Here is a 17298-nt window from a genome sequence, read left to right on the forward strand (position 1 = left end):
ATTTGAAATGCAATATTTACATAGGGGTACAGAAGCCCATTTCCAGCAACCATCACTCCTGTGTTCTAATGCTACATTGTGTTAGCTAATTGTGCTGAAAGGCCAATTAGAAAACCCTTGTGCACTTATGTTAGCACATGAATAAAAGTGCAAGTTTTCATGGAAAACATGAAATTGTCTGGGTGACCCCAAACTTTTTTTTTTTTTTTAATCTTTTAAAAAATGAATGAAATTTATTTCTCTGTCATTATGTCCACTACAAGTATTATCAATGAAAAGTCAAGAAGCTGTTTCAGATGCGCAACAAATTTATTCTACTGAACAAAAACACATGCTTAGGGAGACACCATTAGACAGTGAGGAGGTGTCTCAGAAATTATCATGTTTGAGGGCGGCTCATTCATCAAGTCCTTTCTGAAACGAAAGAAAGAAAATACAAGATAAATAGTAAGTAACATCTTTGTTTTAGAGATAGATTTTCCTGTCTCTGTATTCTAAATGTAGTAATAACACTCTGATTTATTTGTCATTTTGTTGCCGTTGTTGGAGGGTTGGCAGTGGTGCTTCAGTTTGACCAATTGCACGGCACAGTAAGTCAGTTTTGCTGGGTGATCTGTCAACATTTCTAGTAGGTAGGTTCTGTCAGCATGGCAACTGGGTCCTGGTCCAAATGTTCTCGATCAAAACAATGTAAATATAGACCCATACAAACCTTTGACCCCACATCACGGCTCTTGGCACGTAGCTTGTTGACCTGCGATTCAGCGATGTCAGCTCTCTCTTCAGCTTCATCCAGCTCATGTTGAAGCTTACGGAACTTGGTGAGATTACTGTTGGCCTGTTCCTCCTGTTGAACAGAAACACCATAATGTCTGCTCAGATAGAACTTTGTCTCAATGGTCAGATATAAGAATTTTATTTAAAATCAATAGTACTTACAGCTTCCTCTGCAGACTTCTTGTAGGATTTGACCTTTAGCTGAAGCTTGTCCACCAAATCTTGCAGACGTCCCAAATTTTTGCGGTCTTCTTCTGTCTATGTGATACATAATTAACATGAAAGAAAAGTGTAAATGTGCATTTTTTTATTCTAAATGTAATTTTCACTGCATATAGAGACTTTGGTCCCGATCCATTATTACCTGATAGGTGAGCTCCTTGATACGTCTTTCATACTTTCTTATTCCCTTTGTAGCATCACTGGCTTTTTTCTGTTCGCTGTCCACCTCATTTTCAAGTTCCCTGACCTGTAGGATGTCATATCAAAATTTTTTATTGTACATACTTGTACAATGCCAGGTGTCAAACAGCCGACTTATACTCACCCTGGCCTCGAGCTTCTGCACCTGCTTCTTTCCTCCCTTCATGGCGATCTGTTCAGCTTCATCCAGACGGTGCTGCAGGTCTTTGATGGTTTGCTCCATGTTCTTCTTCATGCGCTCCAGGTGAGCGCTGGTGTCCTGCTCTTTCTTCAGCTCCTCTGCCATCATGGCAGCATCAGTAATGGCCTTCTTGGCCTTCTCCTCAGCATTTCTGCACTCCTGCACTGCTTCTTCCACTTCAGTTTGAAGCTGGTTTGTATCAGCCTCCAGCTTCTTCTTCTGGTTAATGAGGCTGGTGTTCTATTTTTGCATAAATAGCACAGTTTTCAGTAAAACAATAATTGAATCAAACAAGCTGAAATATACTGTAAAATACTGTAAAGGTGATCACTGTCTCTCACCTGTGAGTGCAGTAGTTGCACCCTCTCACTGACATCCAGTAGCTCTTGTTCAGCAAGTTTGCGACCTCTTTCAGTTTGCTCCAGCGCAGCCCTCAGTTCCTCCAGTTCAGCCTGAAGCAGGTTGTTGCGTCTCTCAACAATGGCAATGTTCTCTTTCATATCATCATTGGCTCGCAGAGAGTCGTCAAGTTGAAGTTGAGCATCCTTGAAGGTGAAAACCCAAAAGACTTCATTTTGAATGATGCATAAATGCAATACAACATATATATATACTATTTTCTAGTTCTTCCAGACCTTCAGATGTGCATGAACAGATTTAAGTTGTTTCTGGGCCTCAGCTGCCTGTCTGTTGGCCTGGCTCAGCTGGATCTCCATCTCATTGAGGTCTCCCTCCATCTTCTTCTTCAAACGCAGAGCCTCATTCCTGCTGCGAGTCTCAGACTCAAGAGAACTCTGGAGAGTATCCACAACTCGTTGTTGATTTCTCTTTGCTTGCTCCATCTCTTCATCTTTCTCAGCCAGCTTGCGCTCAATGTCAGCCTTAATTTGGTTGAACTCTAGCTGGACTCGGAGAATCTTCCCTTCCTCGTGCTCCAGTGAAGCCTGTCATAATTTAAAGAATTAAAATGAAAAATTCTATGCCAATTTATCAGTAATTGCATATATAGTTTAACAGTTTCCTGATCAGCATACCTCTGCTTCCTCCAGAGCTGTCTGTATCTCAGACTTTTCTTGTTCCAACTGCTTTCGAATCTTCTCCAGCTCATGAATGTTCTTTCCACCCTCACCAATTTGTTCAGTGAGGTCCGATATTTCCTCTTAGAAACAAAATGTAGTGTACTGTAAATATACAGAATTATATCATGAATTAATAATTCATGTAAAGTTTTAATGGTAAATTGACTGACCTTGTAGGTTCTTGTTCTCTCTCTTCATGGTCTCCAGATGTTCCAGAGATTCTTCATAGGAATTCTTGAGTTTGAAGAGCTCAGTGCTCAGAGACCTGGCTTCCTTCTGAGAGCTCTCCAGTTCAGATTGAGACTCCTCGTACTTCTGTTTCCATTCTGCCAAGACCTGGAAGACAGTTGATGGTTTAGGCAAAGAATTTATCTTTTACCAGCAGTGAAGTGTTGAGCAAGGAATTTAAACCTTGTCAAAGTTTCTTTGCTTCTTGTCCAGAGCAGCGGCAGCAGCATTTGATCTCTCTACATCCACCATGAGATCTTCAATCTCATTCTGCAGTCTGTGTTTGGTCTTCTCCAGAGAGGAGCATTTAGCATTCACTGCCTCCACAGCTTCCTCAGCCTCCTGCAGACGCTGAGCCAGCTTCTTTCTGAATAATGAAGAAACATATTCAGGGTTAGTTGCTTTTGAATTTTGCTGAGTTGTTGGAGTCAAAATGTATTTGACTCACTTTGCCTCTTCCAGTTCCTCAGTCCTCTGGATGGCATCAGTTTCGTACTTAGTTCTCCACTGAGCCACCTCAGAGTTGGCCTTGGACATGCTGCGCTGCAGTTCAGCCTTGGCCTCCTGCTCCTCCTCATACTGCTCCCTGAGCAGGTCACAGTCATGACGAGAAGACTGCACTGCATGGGCTAATGCATTCTTGGCCTGAAATGTAGAATATCTCAGTGCTTTGCATGTACCAACATTTATTTTGTTTCATAATAAGATCTCACTGTCATTTGTTTGCTACCTTGACTTCCTCCTCCAGCTGTCTTTTAAGGTCTTCAATTTGCTGAGTGTAGGATTGTTTTCCTCTGGTGAGTTGTGACACCAGGGAATCCTTTTCCTCCAGCTGCCTTGTGAGTTCACCTAATTTGAATAGAAAATTAGAAGTGCTGTTTCATGTTAGCACAGGTGGAAAGATGTTGAAATTCATACCATTCTCAGTTTGAAGCTTTGCTCTCTGCATGGTGAAGTCATTGATGGTCCGCTGTCCCTCCTCTGACTTTGTTTTATATTCATTCATCTGGTCTTCCAGAGACCTGCACATTTTCTCCAAATTATTCTGAAAAGAAAATGAAGTGAGAATGTCTCACACACTAAAATAACCAAGTGTTAATCAGCCAGTGGAAAGAAAAAAATTATATATGAAGGTGATTTACCTTGGACTTGACAATCTGTTCCATATTGGAGACCACATCATCCAGCTCCAGTCTGAGCTCACTCTTCTCCTTCTCCAGTTTCTGCTTGACTCTCTGCAGATTGTCAATCTGCTCTCCCAGGTCAGCGACACTGTCGGCCTGTTTCTTCCTGAGTGTGGCAGCAGTGGATTCATGCTGCAGAGTGGCCTCTTCAAGGTCTCTGCGGAGTTTCTGGAACTCGGCCTCCCTCTTCTTGTTCATCTCGATCTGGGCAGCTGTTGCTCCTCCAGCCTCCTCCAGCCTCTCGCTGATCTCCTCCAGCTCTCTGGCCAAGTCTGCTCTCTGTTTCTCCACCTTGGCACGAGCAGCTCGCTCTGCTTCAAGTTCTTCTTCCAACTCCTCGATGCGGGCCTAGACCAAATCAAAGCAAAAACTTGATTAAATTTATTGCTCTAAATTGTGGTCTTACGATGTAACTTTCTCGCCCTTAGTTTTATAATGTTTAAATCATTACCTGCAGCTCCTTCAGTTTTTTCTGGAGCTGAGCAGACATTGCTTGCTCGTCCTCTATTTTGCCATTGAGCTGACTGATTTCAAAGTCTTTCCTGTGAATGGAGAAGTAAAACGTAAAAGTTGACTCTAAGTGTAAAACATATTTGTGTTTGCAAGTTTCATTTTTAGATTACTTTTTCAGCTTCTCTTCGAGTTGCTGCTTGTCATTTTCCAGGTCCATGATGCTCTCTTGAGCTAACTTTAGGTCTCCCTCAAGCTTGCGCTTTGCTCTCTCAAGGTCCATACGAACTTTCTTTTCTTGCTCCAAAGACCCTTCAAGCTGTAGTGACAGACAGTTACAGCTTCTCAGTCAGTTGCTTCACAGTATTATTTTCATAACATTCCAACACAATCATATTTAGTGTATTCTTACATCATCCACTTGCTGTTCCAGTTTAACTTTGGACTTTGTCAGAGTGTTGACTTTGTCTTCTTCACTCTGCAGGTCATCCAGCGTTTGTTGATGAGCTTCCTGTAAGGCTTTCTTCTCCTTGGTCAACTTAGCAATGATCTCATCTTGAGCAGCCATCTCCTCAGTCAGGTTCTTTACCTGTGGCCAGAATAAATTTTAACTTGGGATACACAGAGCAATTTTACAGTAACTGGTGTTTGTAGTACCTTGTTCTCAGTGGCATGCTTCTCCTTCTCCACTTTAGCCAGAGTTAACTCTAAGTCATCAATGTCCTTCTTTAACTCAGAGCACTCGTCTTCCAGCTTCCTCTTCTTAGCTGTCAGTTCAGCATTCATCTCCTCCTCATCCTCCAGTCTTTCTGTCAGCTCTTTGATTTTTGCCTCCAGCTGAATCTTGCTTTTTATCAGCCCCTCGCATCTCTCTTCAGCATCGCACAGATTATCTTGCTCCTGTGATTTGAAAGACACAACATTACACCTGGGCAGACTCGGTTTGATTCTCGTATCTTTTTTCAATGTGTTTGTAAACATACAGCCTGAACTTGTAGCTGCAGGTCATTCTTCTCTTGGAGAAGAGTGACCATTTTTTCCTCCAGTTCCTTTTTGCGGGCTTCTGATTTTGCATAAGCCTCTTTGAGTTTGGTAAACTCTTCCTTCATGTTGGCCATCTCCTTCTCAGTCTCTGCTGATTTCAGGAGAGGTTTGATCTTGAAGTACATCTTCATCCAGGGCCAATTCTTGACCCCCATGAATGCACGAATGTTCCACTGGATCACAAGTAGTGCATCCCTGTGGACATGAATTTGTAAAGATATTATAGAATTTTAGTAATAATTTTTCTGTATATGTTGTCTTCCCTGCTCAGGGGATTAATACCCATGGAAATTGCGCCTGAACCACTCAGATATCGGATCACCCCTCTGAGGTCTTTTCAGTGATCCTAATAATTTATAAAATGGTGTTGGAAAGTTGTGAGATATTGTAAAAGAAAGACTGTCTAAAATGTTACCCTGAGTGAGTTATCTTTTTCATACTATTTCTTATCCCTAAGCTTGTGGCCTTGGAATCCATTGAAATTTCAGTATTTTCAGATAATCTGAGAGTACACATACCTGCGTTCTACAATCTTCTGGAATTCAATTCTTGCCAGAACACCTCGAGATCTTGCCTGGATCCTAGTGATGATTAAAGCCAAACGGTCATCTCTCATTTCCTCCAGCAAACCAAGCAGTCCAGCTTTAAAGAATACCTGATACAGATGAAAACAGGAGTTGGTTAAGAATTGCAGTCGGTGGTTATAGTTTTATGGAGCAATATGCAGTTCAGATTTTCTTTACCCATGCTTACCTTGGTGTGCCCCAGTTTGTACTGGTTATGGTCGATATCCAAGGAGCCCAAAAGCTTCTCTGAAGCTTTTTTGTTATCAATGAACTGTCCCTCAGGAATTGCACTCGGGTTTAAAATGCGGTATCTTTAAAATAACAGAGAAGAGATCATTTCAGTTTTATTTCATATTGTATGCAATGATAAACTACCCAAATTTCCTCATCTAAGTAATTACACTGTAAAACATAAAGTTAAATGCGTCACCGGATGGCAGTTTAAAAGACAAGCTTTAATCAGTAAATGGAGAAACGTCATTGCATTTAGGAAAATATGGTTCACTGAATGATTTGATGAGTATAAAAGTTGTGTGAATGATAGAATCTCTACTTTATTTCAACACCTATTTGAGATTTTGGAGTATGTTAGATAGGACTGTTCACAACATCTTTCAAAGACTGGATGAGGAAATGTTGTTTGGTAGAATATTGTCTGTTTTCCTCAGCAGGTATTGAAGGAGAATCTAACTAATTTGACCTTGCTTTTTCTTTTAATTTTTCAACCGTTTGAAAACCTGACAGAGACCTCTGTTTGAAGTCTCCATACAGAATCCTGTTGGGGAAGCCTTTTCTGCAGATCCTGATGCCTTCCAGCACACCGTTACAGCGCAGCTGGTGCATTACCAGAGGGTTCTCCATGGCCCCAGGAGTCTTGGTCTCGTTGGGGATGATGCAGCGCACAAAGTGAGGGTGAGTAGACCTCAGGTTGGTCATCAGCTTGTTCAGGTTCTCCTGAGAGCACACCACAGAGTCATTATCTTTAACAGTAGAAATACAAGTGTAAACAGTAATCATCTCAATTCTGAGAAGGATGTTTCTCTAAGCCCATGTATCACAAAAAAAATTATACTTTTCTTACCCTGTGCAGGGCTGATACAGTTTGGAATGATGAACCTTTCTTCTTGCTACCACCTTTGCCCTTTCCACCAGATTCCTGAACTGAGTAAAATGAACATAAATTCACTGTTAAATAAATGCATTTAAATTATGTTGTAGACTGTTTAAAACTAAAAATGTGGCTTACAGTACAACAAGAGAAGGGAGTTATATGTTTAAAAAAAGCAAATCAAGAAACATTTTTGTTCAAATATTCATCCATTTCTTCCTTTGCTTTGCCTCTTCCATATGGAACATTTATCATCCCTTAAAAACTAGGACGTTGCATCCCTTTGTTGATACAAACCTGAATCTGCGCCAGCGTAGTTTGCAAAGAGAAAAGCCAGCAACTTGAGGTTAGACTTCTGGTACAGTCCAACAACAGTCTCATTCAGAGGATCCTTGTTCTTCACCAGCCAGTTGTTGATATTATAATCAACAGTTCCAGCATAGTGAACCAGGGCAAAATGAGCCTCTGGTTTTCCTTTGACGACTCTGGGCTTCTGGAAGTTGTTGGATTTCCCCAGATGATTGTCATAGAGCTTAGCTTTAAATGTGGAATCACTGGCTTTGGGGAACATGCACTCCTCTTCAAGGATGGACATGATACCCATGGGCTGAGGAGGAAAATATGAGTGGTTTGAAACAAAATGAACATGTTTTTATTTATTTGTGTTTAAACATGTCATAGTTGAATGTTTTACCTTTTCAATCAGGTCAATGCAGGCCTGCAGATCCATACCAAAGTCAATGAAAGTCCATTCAATGCCCTCTTTCTTGTACTCTTCCTGCTCCAGCACGAACATGTGGTGGTTGAAAAACTGTTGCAGTTTTTCATTGGTGAAGTTGATGCACAGCTGCTCAAAGGTGTTGAACTGTAATGAAATGGACACCAGTGTGATCAAGTTTGATCATTTTTCCTTAAACTCAAGACTAAAATATTTAGATTTTATAATCTTTTGAAACTCACATCAAAGATCTCAAATCCTGCAATGTCCAACACACCAATGAAGTACTGGCGTGGCTGCTTGGTGTCCAGTGAATGGTTAATTCTGAACACCATCCACAGGAACATCTTCTCATACACTGCCTTAGACAGTGCACCAATAGCATAGTTCACCTAAAAAGGGAATGCAGTAAAACATGTTTTTGTGAATAATTCTGGAACAATTTTGAAACTGAGCAAAGCATTTTTAATCTCTTACTTGGGCAACATTTTGTCCCTTGGTGACCCACTCGTTTCCTACTTTCACTCTTGGGTGACAGAGACCTTTGATGAGGTCAGCAGAGTTCAGGCCCATCAGATACGCTGCTTTGTCCGCATCTGTAGAGAAATGGTGGTATTAATTCAAAAGACATCATTAGTCATCTCAGGTGTAACATGTTCTTTATACCTGACTTAGAATGTTTTTTTGAATTACAAAAAGTTTAAAATTTTGTTTAAAGAACCATCTCTTACCTTCAGTCCCATCCGCCTCTGCCTGCTCCTCTCGCTGCTTCTGCTTAAACTTCATGTTTCCATAGTGCATGATGGCACCAGTCAGCTTGTAAATGCTGTTCTTCTCTTCTTGAGTGAAGCCCAGCACATCAAATGCTTCCTAAGCAAAATCAGAACAATGGTTTTGGTTAACCTTGTTTTGCTACCATTAATATCTGTCTAAAACACTTTGCTGCTGCTCACATCAGTGGCCATCAACTCTTCAGAATCGTTGATAGAGGCTACTGTTGTCTCTCCTTGGGAGATGAAGGCGTAGTCGTAGGGGTTGTTGGTGATGAGCAGCATTTCTAAAATTACATGAAACATATTTATTAAATCATTCATGGTGGCAGTACAGTAAACACCACATATCACGTGTATGTTTTCCGCTCACCCAGGAGTTCAGGCTTTGCCTGAGACAAGATCTGGTAGAAAATGTGGTAGTCCCTTTCAGCTTTGAGCTGGTAGGTCACACGAGACTTTTCCAGAAGGTCTGTTTGAGGTATAATATAATATGTCATGTTGTCATGTTTTTTGTGTAAAATAATCAGATATTGTCAAAGGTTTTACTGCTGGCACACACGGTACACACACACAGCTTTACTTACAAGTCTCAATGTCAGCAGAGGCTAGCTTTCCTCTGTTGTCAAAGTGAATTCTGATGAATTTACCCTAAGAGGAAAAGTAGTGTTCACTGATATTTCTAATGAGAAAACTATAATTCAGTCAATTAATGGTGATCAGATAGCTGCACTACAGTCACACAGACACTCACAAATCTGGAGGAGTTGTCATTCCTGATGGTCTTGGCGTTACCAAATGCCTCCAGAGCAGGATTAGCCTGGATGATTTGATCCTCCAGCGTTCCCTGATGTTGTCAAGCAAGGACATGACTTCAAGTTGAGTTTTAAGCACATAAAATAACAAAATGTATCTCAGCTGTCAGAAATCATTTTTAATTTGGTCTGTTTTTGATTTGAGAAATATTGAGAAACGTATTTTGTAATACAAACCTTCTTCTCAGCAGCTGGATCTTTCTTTCCAGTCGGGACAGCAGCGATGCTGGCAAAGTACTGAATGACACGCTTGGTGTTAACAGTCTTTCCGGCTCCGGATTCTCCGCTGAGTAGAAGGGAGACGGAAAGTTTTAGGTCAAGGCCTTTAATTTTTTACCTGCATAGAAGGTTTTATTGGCTGTGTGACTTACGTGATAAGGATTGACTGGTTTTCTCTGTCTGTCAGCAAGAGAAATGAAAAATATTAGTGGAGCAATAGAATCATGTTCAGATGTCAGGATTAAATATTTGAAGATGATAGAATATGATGATATTCTATCGTCATATGATGAAGATGATAGAACAACATAGAATATGCACCTGCCAGCATGTACTGGTAGGCATTGTCAGAGATGGAGAAGATATGAGGAGGAGCTTCACTCCTCTTCTTTCCTCTGTAGGCAACAACCACCTCTTGGTTGTAGACTGGCAGCCACTTGTAGGGGTTGACAGTCACACAGAACAGCCCAGAGTAGGTCTGCCATGTAAAGAGAGGGAAAAGTAATAGCTGTTAACGATGCTGAGAGATGATATAGAGGAAGAAATTTGACAAATTGAGCACTTGACTTACATAAATCATCCATGCTGCATAACGCTCTTTGAGGTTAAACAGCACAGCGGGCTCATGGAGGAAGGTGAACATCGCCATGTCCTCAATTTTATCGAACTTTGGCGGGTTCTGAGGGTGGACATCACTCTCCTTCACTGTGACACTCTAGAAATGAAGATAATGCATATTACTGCCACGCTCATCAAAACTGAAATAAATATCTCTGGATAACTATGAGGGGCCGTACAAGACTTAATTCATTCTCGTCCTCTCACACACATATATTTTCTCTCATACTCACATACATTCTTCTTTCACATACATACATTCTCCTTTCACACACATATATTTTCACTCTCTTACACGCATACATTCTCCTCTCACACACATACATTCTCCTTTCACACACATATATTTTCCTTGCACACACATACATTCTTCTTTCACATACATATATTTTAATATTCACGCACACACACATTCTGCTTTCACATACATACATTTTCACTCATGCACACACATACATTCTCCTCTCACATGCATATATTGTCACACTTGCACGTACATACATTCTCCTTTCACATTCATACATTCTCCTAAATAAATAGACATATATGTATATGTACAAAGAAAATATATGCATGAAAGAGAAGAATGTATGTATGTAAGAGGAGAATGTAGGTGTGTGAGAGGAGAATGTATGTATGTGCGAGAGAGAATAGTGGAAAAGGAAGTAAGTATAGTGGAAAAGGAAGTCAATCGTTTTTGCGCTGTGATTGGCTGAAAAGCTCAAGTGGGCGGTGATGTTCAGGTAACGGTTACCATGGCAGGTGGAGAGGAGTCCCGAGCGCTTCAGCAAGCCATTGGGGTTTTAAGAAACATTTTGTCATCCCCAGAAACGGTCACATATTATCGTCATCGCTTGAGCAGCAGGCGACAGGTTTATCTGCACCAAACTTTACTCACAGCACTGTGGAAAGTGAGATGAGACAACTTTTCAGACCTGCAAACTTCCAGGTCGCTGCAGCGGGACAAGCAGCTAACGCTAACGCTACACAAGGCCGAACTGGAGGATTACGTGTAGCGTTAGCGTTAGCTGCTTGTCCCGCTGCAGCGACCTGGAAGTTTGCAGGTCTGAAAAATTGTCTCATCTCACTTTCCACAGTGCTGTGAGTAAAGTTTGGTGCAGATAAACCTGTCGCCTGCTGCTCAAGCGATGACGATAATATGTGACCGTTTCTGGGGATGACAAAACGTAGCGTCTACAGATACGGACCCGTACCCGCAGCCTGTGGCCAACGGATACGGCACTTTACCTTACCATAAATATTAATGAGACGTACATGAATATTAATGAGTCGGCTGATGAACGCGCTTTGTGATTGGCTGGTAATCCGACGTACATAAATATTAATGAGCCGGCTTGGTAATCCGAGTGATGAAGGCGCTTCCGTGATTCGAGGTGAATCTGCGTGCCGAGCCTGTCATGTCAGTCATCTGCTGTTCTCTTTTCTATCATGCATAATGTCTTATAAATATCATTATCTGACTTTTTCACGGACAGCGATTTGGGGGTTCAAATCGGCACTACTATTAAAAATAGCAAAACTTTTTATTCATGTGACCCTGTTCTAATAAAGCACAGACAGCAAACAAAACAAATGGCGGAACTAACAGCCAGCCAACGAAAAGTATTTTTTTTACCTTCAAAAGTAGCGACAGACTATTACATATTAACAACCTAAACAAAACCCTGACGTATTTTCTGCGTCTGTCAACACAGACCCTGTCACAGTCACTTTAATGTTAGCGGACTCTGTTGAATGGCTAAGTTACATAACCACAAACAAATCTCACAATATCACAGTAAATCGAGTTTGTGGTTTTTTTAATTCATGCCGAATTAAAGAGCTGCTCCTCACCATTCACGAGTGTTTGTTTCATATTCGACATCCTTAACTTTATCTTGTAAATTAGCGTCCGAATTAAATGGGAACATTTGCAATGGAGTTCGTCAGCCGCTTCCACCACTGAACGCGGTAAACTAATTAATAGGAACTGGACTTCAAACAATTTAGACACGGCGTCTAAAAGCGTAAAAACTGCAATGTCTAAAGTGTGAGAGGAGACGGTGTATTTTTAGTTAAATTATACAATGTTCGCCGTCAAAGTCATTCATATAAACTGCCTGTAATGTGCAGCAAATAGTAGTTAACCGGCGCCAGCTCTTCAGTGACCTTAACGGGTCCGTACCTCTAGTACAGATGCTACAGGTACGGGTCCGTACCTGTAGCATCAACCATGACAAAATGTTTCTTAAAACCCCAATGGCTTGCTGAAGCACTCGGGACTCCTCTCCACCTGCCATGGTAACCGTTACCTGAACATCACCGCCCACTTGAGCTTTTCAGCCAATCACAGCGCAAAAACGATTGACTTCCTTTTCCACTATACTTACTTCCTTTTCCACTATTCTCTCTCGCACATACATACATTCTCCTCTCACACACCTACATTCTCCTCTTACATACATACATTCTTCTCTTTCATGCATATATTTTCTTTGTACATATACATATATGTCTATTTATTTAGGAGAATGTATGAATGTGAAAGGAGAATGTATGTACGTGCAAGTGTGACAATATATGCATGTGAGAGGAGAATGTATGTGTGTGCATGAGTGAAAATGTATGTATGTGAAAGCAGAATGTGTGTGTGCGTGAATATTAAAATATATGTATGTGAAAGAAGAATGTATGTGTGTGCAAGGAAAATATATGTGTGTGAAAGGAGAATGTATGTGTGTGAGAGGAGAATGTATGCGTGTAAGAGAGTGAAAATATATGTGTGTGAAAGGAGAATGTATGTATGTGAAAGGAGAATGTATGTATGTGAAAGGAGAATGTATGTGTGTGAGAGGAGAATGTATGCGTGTAAGAGAGTGAAAATATATGTGTGTGAAAGGAGAATGTATGTATGTGAAAGGAGAATGTATGTGTGTCACAGGAGAATGTATGTGAGTATGAGAGAAAATATATGTGTGTGAGAGGACGAGAATGAATAAAGTCTTGTACGGCCCCTCATAGATAACAGCATATGAGCGCTCTCATACAGAACTTAAAATTTATTTACCTTTCCTAATTCAGTGTCAGCAGTGACTTTGTCACCATCCCGACTAGTGATAGTTGCTTTGACATACTCCACCTCAGGGTCGGGAACAAAGCACTCCTTCTTCATGTCAAACGGACGAGTCTGGGCCTCCAGACGCTCCTTGTCTGACTTTCTCAGAAAAGGAGCAGCAGCCCCGAACTCTTTCATGGCAGCATCCCCCATTTTTCAACCTGTTAAAATGATGACTCCTAAATGAATCAGTGTTTCATGTTCTTAAACAGGAGTAATGCATTGAAAAGCACAAGAGAATGTGTGTTAAAAGACTGCTATTACATGCATTTCTTTAGCGTTCAGTTTAGAGGTACAATAATGGCAGATAATCATGAAGATATACCTTTTTTAAGTTGGTTTTGAGGATTTACAGTCTAACATAAAAATCTGGTCAAAAATAATAACATGTCCCTCAATGCATGATTTGTCCACATATTGTCATTTTTTTAGCTCAATATTACAAATCACAAATTTGCCCCAAGAAGCTTTCCAGTCTGTACACATACAACACCTAGGTCCTTCAGTTTGAATGAGGAACACTCTCTTAAAACAACTCTCAAAAGGACCTTTTCATCTTACTCATGTATGAAAAAGTCAACTATAACAGCTGTCTATTAACAAACACAAGTTTTAAATCCCAACTGAAGCTATAGACTTTCCACTTCAATCAAAAATGACTTTTACCTAGGGTGGGTTGGACACCAAAAGAATGACCAGGGTCAGTCAGGGTCTTGCTGTTCAAACCAGATGACAAAACACAATGTTATTCCAATAGTGCTTCCTTCAGCATTTGCTATCCCCGACCAAGAACAGACGCACATATGAAGTATATCACTAAAACATTACACACCAAGACATCTGATTTAAGTATTAAATTGCAGCAAATTTCTATTTCATACTATTTATATCAATGTTTTGCTTACCTTGAACTCTCAACCTTTAATCAAGTGAAGGGATGAACACTGGTGCTGACAGCAGCCCTCACTCCACTAATAAAGGATGTTTATCCACCAAATATGGGATGAATTTTTGGAGAAAGGTTCCACATTGAAAAAGCGTTCTCCTAATTGGACAGGATGTACTGCTGCTATTTGTTGCTTTCACCTTGTGACAAACAAGGCGAGGACAATACATGGTTCAAAGAAAGGGGAGGGCAAGAGGTGGGGATCAGGGACAGGCTACATATCGAGTGACACTTATTTTATTCATATAAGTCATACCAGCTACTTTTTTCTTCTTTTTTTCTTTTACAAGCTACTGGCATTATTCAGTTAGATTTGCTGAGTGTATGTTCAGAGTTTTCATGTTTATATTTGTTTGGGTTCTGTTTTATTTGTATATTCGTAGTTTTATTCTTATTATACATGTTAAACTTTACTCATCTCTGATTAAAACTTGAAACTGGGCTTACTATGTATATGTGGCTTTAGCTGTCTGCTTTAGCAGCTGAAAATATACTCTACCAGTCAAAAGTTTGGACATCCTTTTTATTCAGTGTTTTTTTTTTATTTAATTATTTTATACATTGTAGATTAATACTGAAGACATCAAAACTATAAAAGAATACATGTGGAATTATGTTGTGAACAAACAAGTATTAATCTTCAGTGTTAATCTGCAATGTAGGAAATAATACAAACAAATAAAAAGCGTTGAATGAGAAGGTGTGTCCAAACCAAACTTTTGACTGGTAGTTTAGATACCCACAACCAGCAACTTAGAAAACACACTCAAAACACGACTTGGTAGCAAATAATCCCTTTATATGTCGTCAAGAAAAGAACATTAAAGCAAAACCGAGGATCTTTCCTTGATTCTTCCATTCACCTATTAGCGCCAGTCAAATTAGTGTCTCTGCTCTAAATCCCAACGAGAGCGATGGTTGGAAAGCAAGATTACTGAATTAATTAGTCTAATTTGTTCTTCAAACATTGTGCTTTGAGAAAAGCTCTAGACTTGTTGATCATGTTAAGATGACTAATCAGAAAGATTAAAGAAAGCAAAGGTCGGTCATGTGAAGAGGGGCTAAAAGCATTTCTAGAGTCACTGCTGAGACAATAAAGTGTTGCAGCTGTTGTTGAGGGAGAGTTAAGGTCAGGGACTTTAAATTATCACTCACCACTATTCTGTCTGGCAAGGTCTACACCCTTTGTCTCAGTGTCGTCATGGCATTGTTCCCTTTCCTTTGGCCTTGAGGATAAAGATAACCCTGTGAAATTCTTGTCGGGATTTTTTCTCCCTGATTGTGAAGGACAGGCGATATAACTGCAGTCTCTGATGCCATGACAGATGAGGAGTAACAGGTGCATGCCACAGAAAATACTGGATATATCGAAACATACCTGTATTCTACACTACCGGCAAGAGTCATAGTTTTTACATTTTTCTTCCATTATGAAATGTAATTATGTGAAGCTGTTGGAGTGGAGTTTCAGTCTACACGGCGGGTAAAAGTTCCCTCCATTCTGACCTACCATAATATGCTCTGGCTGGAAAGACAACACATTTATGTGAAAACTGCTATGAGGAGAAAGAATACAAAAAGAAAGTGGATCATGTTGTTTGACCCTCATTATGCAGAATATCCAGCTTTCCACTCTTTCCCTTCAGCAACTGAAGGCATGTATGCAAATTTGGTTTTGTCTGGTAAAATGAGAATGACCTTTCCTATCAACCTTTTAATGTTGCACTGTGGTGCTGAACAGTGTTCCAGTGAACCTTGAGAGAGCTGATCAGAATTTGCTTTCACATTGTTGGACTCATTCTCAGCTGTTTAAGTCTCCAGGGAAATCTTTATCGGTTTTGTGGCCCTTCCTGGCTCTCATTGTAATCTCACTGTATAGCTCCTCTTAAGGTAAGACCAATTGTTCTTTGATGGAAAGAACAAATGGTGTCACCTTAGTATGCGACTGGTGGTGCTGTCTGCTAAATAATCCTGAAGCATTTCTAAACATCACAAGCCTTCAAATTAAGCAGTTGACACACAGAAGCCTGGAGCACAAAGGTGGCAGCATTAAAAGGCTGTCAAGCCTTTGAAGAGTCAGCAGGAAGACAAACAAACCACGGCTTAGATAGTTTTGTTAGTGTTACAATGTGGATGATGAAGAATAACACGGTGTGATTTATGTGTTATCTTATAATCTCTCTCCAGATATCAAAAAACTCTGAAGGACGAGGCTTTGTGAGATCAAGGTCAGAGTTCGGTACCAATCAGGTGTCAAGCTGGTATCCACCCTTCACTTCACTTCTTCTAACAGTGCAACAAGGTGTGATTCAGTCCTTTGTGTTGCTGCAGCAGATACACGAGGTAAGCCTGTCTTCGATTCAGCTAAAAATGTAATGTCTTTTACATAAATAGTTTGTTTTAACGTCAGCTTTTCTGGTATTGATTGAATCATTTATGTTTTACTACATTAAACAGCTTATTATATATATTTGTTAGCAATATTTACTGTTTGTTATGTTGTTGTTATGTTTTTTTCTACCATCATCGCAGTAACAAAATGTATATTTTTTTCTAAAACTAGTATGCATCACATTATGGGAAATGTAAGCAAAGTTTAGACTTCACATGAGACCAAACTCTTCATTCTTTTCTAGGCAATACTGTTCATCTTATTAACAACTTTCACTGAATAATTAGTTTTAATTGTCTTATGTCAGGCTTGTATTGCTGCGATTATGTTGAAATTTTGCTGACGAACGTCTGAGGTTTGAATGAAAAATATGAGCTTTTTTTACATAGAGTCTAAAGGATGTCGAGAGGAAAAAATATTTTTCATTCAGCAATCGATGTTGCAGTAATGTTATCCTAGATGTAGTTTACTTATCTACAAATACAGATTGTCAGGCTGTTATTATCGTGTTCGAAGATTTTGTAACTTCATGTCAACACTTAGTCATATTAAATTTCTCAGTATATAAATACTACTACTACTTCCCATTTTCTTCTCCCACATTTCTTTCTTTCCTCCCTTTTTAGGTGAACCATGATATTTCTTTGTAAACAGCTTCTACCTCC

At 40.0% G+C, this 17298-nt stretch overlaps 1 protein-coding gene across 1 annotated transcript; it reads right to left on the minus strand.

Annotated features, from left to right (window-relative positions):
• Positions 1–294: 294 nt before the first annotated feature.
• On the minus strand, positions 295–13448 carry LOC110965224 (myosin-7-like). The gene is made up of 37 exons (XM_051952857.1): positions 13248–13448; positions 10134–10277; positions 9884–10040; positions 9715–9742; positions 9521–9629; positions 9283–9375; positions 9116–9179; positions 8902–9000; positions 8712–8815; positions 8490–8628; positions 8236–8354; positions 8001–8150; positions 7735–7905; positions 7338–7647; positions 7014–7093; positions 6681–6886; positions 6120–6243; positions 5885–6021; positions 5306–5561; positions 4980–5222; positions 4735–4911; positions 4496–4641; positions 4324–4414; positions 3831–4220; positions 3607–3733; positions 3419–3537; positions 3137–3333; positions 2872–3055; positions 2631–2796; positions 2416–2540; positions 2017–2325; positions 1723–1926; positions 1325–1621; positions 1142–1246; positions 940–1035; positions 713–847; positions 295–414 (listed from the first exon to the last, which is right to left on the minus strand). The coding sequence occupies exons 1-37, from the start codon at positions 13446–13448 to the stop codon at positions 397–399; spliced, it is 5820 nt and encodes a 1939-aa protein (XP_051808817.1). The 3' UTR covers positions 295–396.
• Between the last annotated feature and the right edge of the window lie 3850 nt (positions 13449–17298).

The sequence above is a fragment of the Acanthochromis polyacanthus genome, chromosome 9 (genome assembly GCF_021347895.1).
Source record: "Acanthochromis polyacanthus isolate Apoly-LR-REF ecotype Palm Island chromosome 9, KAUST_Apoly_ChrSc, whole genome shotgun sequence".
Taxonomy (NCBI): Eukaryota; Metazoa; Chordata; class Actinopteri; family Pomacentridae; genus Acanthochromis; species Acanthochromis polyacanthus.

Excerpts from the sequence above, each read along its gene's own strand:
- LOC110965224 (XM_051952857.1), bottom strand. The coding sequence starts at position 13,448 with ATGGGGGATGCTGCCATGAAAGAGTTCGGGGCTGCTGCTCCTTTTCTG. Across the intron at positions 3,334-3,418 it reads AGCTGGAGGAGGAAGTCAAG|GCCAAGAATGCATTAGCCCA; the intron begins GTAGCAAACAAA and ends TCTACATTTCAG. Across the intron at positions 2,797-2,871 it reads AGCAAAGAAACTTTGACAAG|GTCTTGGCAGAATGGAAACA; the intron begins GTTTAAATTCCT and ends ACTGTCTTCCAG.